The following is a 5,461-nucleotide window of genomic DNA, read 5'->3' on the forward strand; positions in this document are numbered from 1 at the left end:
CGGTCAGTGAAGACGAAGAAGAGAATGATGTGTGCTCCCGGCGCCTATTTATACTATAGTCGCACCGGTAGTGACGTCATGGCTGTCGCCGGCCAACGAGTTGGTGTTTTTTCAATGTATGCTTCAGACACGGGTCACGACGAGGCGTTCCCCATAGCGACCCCTATAGGACGCAGTTCGAAGTTCCCATGAAAGGGAACAGTGTTTGAGGAGCATAATAATCTTGTTACATTGGCGCCATCTGTTGTCAGATCTTTAACTTTTGCATCTGTTTATATCCTACACTTTCAGTTCATGACTGATTCTACCGTTTTTATGGAGCTGAACTATGAATTTTGTAATCATTAAAATTTCAAATATGAGGTGAATTGTGTTTTTATACTGAACGAAATTTGTTGTAGCTGGGTATTTGTTTGCTATACATTTTATGTAATGCATATATTTTGAAAATGAAGACAACAAGGGCACTTTGAACTCTTAAAACTACTTTAAAACTTCATTTTAAAGGCACAGTGTAATCATTCAGAGAAATGAGGATCCCACCGTTCCTTATAGTTTGAATGAAACTAATTTATTATATTAAAATTTTAATGTATTAGTTATTTATCAAAGGAATTTTTGTTGCTTAGGACTGCACAATTTAGGACACATTAAGCAGCTATAGTCAACGATGATTTATTTAATCAACAGATTACAGTATTAATTAATAAAATATGATGTCTTGAAAAAGTGACTGTAAAGAGTGATTTGTTGTCATTGCTAATTATATTTTTGGTTCTTTATTAGGCAATAAAAATGGTCAATAAATGGTTAAAAATGCAACAAAATATGTAATATGCCCTTACTCTGCAACATTTGATCATAATACGCATTATATACAACATGTTAGGTATACAGGTTCATTAAGCATATATCTTCGTCTCAACATGAAGATGCTTTCAGCTGAAGGTTGACTTTTTTCCCTCTCATTCTCTTCATGAAGACGGCCTTGATTTCCTGAGTTCTCAAACAGTAAATCATTGGGTTAACAACAGGTGGGAGAATACTGTACCACATAACAAGCACAATCCGAACACCTGTAGGTATTTCGGTGGTTACGTCACATATATACACAGTACATCTAGGCAAAAAGTAAAGGCATATGATTGAAAGCTGAGGGGTGCATGTCGAAAATGTTTTAAATCGGGCCTGAACATTTGAGAGTTTGAAAACAGATCTGATGATGGCAATGTAGGAAAATATGATGAATATAAGAGGGCCTAAAAGAACAAACAAGGATACAGCTAGAGCATTTCTCCTCAGCTCAGTCTTATCTCCGCAGCCAATTTTAGCTAATGAATTGAAATCACAGAAATATTGATTTATTACGTTTGTAGTGCAAAAGGGAAGTTTTTCAGTTTGATAAGTAAGTAATGGTAGAAATCCTAAAATAAACAGCCAACACACTGTGCACGCATATGCAATATGCTGGTTTGTGATAACAGCGGGATATCGAAGTGGGTAGCATACGGCAACAAACCGATCCAGGGCCATTAATAGTAAAATAAAAGAATTAACTGTCCCTAAGTAATGAGCAAAAAACATTTGCACTAAACATAAATGAAATGGTACATAATCATCTTTAGCAAGATACTTTGCAGCTGCTCTGGGCAATGTGATGGTTCCAAACAAAAGATCACACACTGCAAGATTACAGAAGATCAAGTAGGTGGGTTTATGAAGGCTTCTCTCATAAACAATAAATGAAATGATTGAAATGTTTCCGCTTGCCAGTATTACATAGACAAAGATTAAAAAGGTCCCCACAGCCCCATAATACTGTGAATGAAGTCCTGGAAATCCCAGCAGGTAGAATTCAGTGATCTGAGAGAAGTTGGTGACTGCCATTGCTCCAAAAAATCCCTCAGAAACCATCTAGTCTTTGACTGTAAACAGAAAAAAAGCAAAAACAAAAAACTTTTAAATATGACAGCAAAGTATCATATGCAAAGATAATTATTTCATAAGGCTATGATATGGGTAGTCAATAATGAAATGAATTCTTTAGCCTGCATGACTTCATATATATCGCAGAGTAACCTTACATTTGGAAGGAGTGAAACTCTTCTGTCCAATGCACCTCTATACTAACAGAAATGTATTGACTCATCAGTATATGAACTCTTCCCTTGGTCACGAGAGACACGTGATGAGACACGCCATACTGTATGTTTTGGGCTCTTTATACAGTCATATTTTATATATGTTACTATGCTAAATGGACAATGCGAATATATTTATTTGTATGCAACATGGTGATTTTGGTTATGTTGCCAACACCAAACACTTCCAGTGAAATAAAGGCAAATTTAAAATGCCATTTGTGCACTCTTGAAGGCCAAGGGACAATTCAAGGGTTGTTCCAAAATGAAATGGAGTAACTGAATATCTTTACAAAGATATGCCAATGCCATTCATTTTAGGAATCTTACTTTCATGATCATGTGATTTCGTCACTCATTGTAAAAACCTGGGGTATATTATTTCTCACCCTTTTTTATGCATATTCCATAAAATTTGAAGAATATACTTGTGAAATGTGTTTCCCCGTGGCAGGCTTTATTTAGGCTATATTTTAATTATATATTTTAAATGCACATGAACACATTAGTTTAGTTTGCCAGCATGGTATTATTATTGTTATTTTTTTAATTGGATCATCCATCTTTGTGACTGCGAATGTAGACTACATTCTGGTGTGTTGTCAATATTCAAATTAAATAACTATGAATCATTCCAAAATAATTGGTTTGTTTGAATCGACTCCAAAATGACGGTTTATATGACATGATAATTTGGGGCACATCATGCAAAGGGTAGCTACCTTCCTACATGCTTTGAAGTCACACAAAATGCATAACGTCAGGCAGAAACTATATCCCAGCAGGTAGAATTCAGTAAAGCCAGTGACATTGGTGTGGGTCATGACTCTAGAAAGGCTTTGCAGTTACAATTGTGTACACTCACTGTAGTGCAAGAAAAAGACAATAGGTCAACAAAGCTGAAGTGGAAAGCATAAAAAAATATAAAAATGCAACTATAAATGCAAAATATAAAGGATTATATTGTCAAGTTGAACCATTTCAGGCCATTACTTAAAATTACTTCCATAGAAAACTATATAATGGAAAACATAAATAGTAGCCTATAATTGTTTTATCTTGCATTTTCTGGATCCTAACCATTTAAGCATTTACCGTAGATATAGAAGAAACGAAATGATACCTTCTGTATCAGTGTCCATCAGATAACGCCACACTAAAGTCGCTGCTTTTAATCTCCATCTTAAGATCAAAGAAACCTCCCACACAGTGACATATTGTTTGGGATTTCTTGTGTGTGACCACATGAGCTTTGTTTCTGACAAAACATTTTTGTGTTTGATTGTGTTCATTGGTTACATATATATTTGATATAATGCAAAAGATGTGGAATTATCTCTAATAATTTCCAATAATAATAATGTTTTTGGTAAAAACCTTCCACCATGTTCTTGTAAGATGATTCTAACTAGCTGAGAAAACACTATAGCCAATATTATTGTAACTTTTGTCCTGCATGTCAGTACATAATTTGCAGCAGCCACCATGATTTGGGTACTTTTTGTGTAATCTTCCATTTACAGGATTCTGATAACAAAACTGCTAAAAGTTCTCTTAATCACAATTTGTGAATTGTAGTCTAGTATTTAAGTAGATGCATGTGCCTAGATGTAGAAGATCTGAACATTTATCTAACAACGATCGTGACTTGTATACTTGGAAGCTCTTTAGAAGATATCCGGCCTTTTACCAGGATCAGTGGGCCCCAAACTGAGACAAGGAGCCTAACTGTAATATAATATAATATATAATATAATATAATATAATATAATAAAGACTAAGTTGTTTTAGAAAAGAATAAAATAAAATAAAACAGTGTGTGTGTGTGTGTGTGTGTGTGTGTGAACTTTGTATACAGTATACTGTACATGGACAGATTTTTTCTTAACTAATAAAACTAAAATACTTAATTTAAGGGTAAATTCTTGTATATAACTGTTTAAAGCACAAAGATGAAACCAAAGACAGGTTTGTGCAATCACATGTACAGAGTTTTGAATTTTAATAAAAACAATTCAGTGCACATTTAACATAAATGTCTTATTAAAGAGGTGAACAGAGATTATCTGTCAAATTAAACAGTATTTGTATATAGCTGAATAATTATTTCTATGCATCAGTATTCATAAAATATCTTGTGTTTTTAAATATATATATATATATATATATATATATATATATATACAGTGAGCAACAATACTGGACAAGTTAGTTTCTTTTTAACCAAGAGTGACCTTTCCATTACCTCCAACCTATTTTTTCTTAATTTTTTTTAGTTATTGCCTCTTTGATCTCTTTAGTCCTGAAGCAATATATAAATGGATTGATAACAGCAGGGACAAGACTGTATATCATGGAAACCACAATGCGGATATCAGTACTAAACTCATAACCAGCAATGGGCGTCATACACAAAAGTTCTGGGTAGATAATAAAGACATATGATTAGTATCTGTGGGGTGCATGAGGAGAACATTTTGTAACATCACTCAGAATTGGACATTTTCAAGACAGAGATGATGATAGCGGCATAAGAAAATACGATGAAACATAAAGGACCCCACAGCACAAACATGACGATGGCTGCCTTTGTGACTTTCATGGTAGTTACTTCTCCACATGCCAGTTTGCTTAAAGCAACATGCTCACAGTAGCAATGAGGTATATCAAGCATAGCGTTAGTTCTGGCAGGTCATGCATACTCGTGAGAACGAGCACCGATTTGCCTCCGATTTCGGGCATTTGTCGGCGATTTCGTAAAACCTGTCGGCGAGTGAAAAATCGGGCTAAAATTGTGCAGTGTGAACTCAGCATAAGGCTATCCATGTTGTTTACGTTCATTTAGGCCTAGTTGTTTTCAGTTAAATGCTTGTGCTAGTTTATGCGAATGTGCAGTACTTATCTGTTGTCACTGGCAACACGCTTGTCGCTGCAATATGCTGCGCTTAACGGGTGTCTAATGTCATTTCATGCATTCTGAGTTATTTACACTGTTAAGAGTTGGATTCTTAAGCGCGCGCACTCAGCGACCCAAGCGAGAGCAAGAGCGCGCCTCTTAACGTGTTTCTTCCATGGTTGCGGAAGTCATCGGCAGCGCTGCAGTTACTTGCTCGAGAAGACTAGAATGTTCGAGAGGATAGGCACTAACCTGCCTCCGGCTGGAGAGAGTAGCCACTTGCTCCTGGTAATGACACTCTCGCAGTGTTTGCATACTCTATCACAGATTAAGTGAATTAAATGCAATATTTGTCAAATACACAGACGTTTCAGAAACGTTTTCATAAAGCAACAGAAACACTTTTTATACTGCTTAATACAGC

The 5,461-nt window shown here is 35.5% G+C and overlaps 1 protein-coding gene and 1 pseudogene across 1 annotated transcript; both read right to left on the reverse strand.

The window, feature by feature from the left end:
• Nucleotides 1-921: 921 nt before the first annotated feature.
• On the reverse strand, nt 922-1,887 carry LOC107757141 (olfactory receptor 1500-like). Its single transcript, XM_016574553.1, has one exon. The coding sequence runs from the start codon at nt 1,885-1,887 to the stop codon at nt 922-924; it is 966 nt and encodes a 321-aa protein (XP_016430039.1).
• Nucleotides 1,888-4,403: 2,516 nt separating this feature from the next.
• Nucleotides 4,404-5,461, reverse strand: part of LOC107757148 (olfactory receptor 2AT4-like) — a 3,044-nt pseudogene continuing 1,986 nt past the window's right edge.

This window comes from Sinocyclocheilus rhinocerous, unplaced genomic scaffold (assembly GCF_001515625.1).
Source record: "Sinocyclocheilus rhinocerous isolate Xijiao unplaced genomic scaffold, SAMN03320098_v1.1 scaffold1152, whole genome shotgun sequence".
Taxonomy (NCBI): domain Eukaryota; kingdom Metazoa; phylum Chordata; class Actinopteri; order Cypriniformes; family Cyprinidae; genus Sinocyclocheilus; species Sinocyclocheilus rhinocerous.

Bases quoted from the DNA above. Each gene is read 5' to 3' on its own strand.
- LOC107757141 (XM_016574553.1), bottom strand. From the start codon at position 1,887: ATGGCAGTCACCAACTTCTCTCAGATCACTGAATTCTACCTGCTGGGA.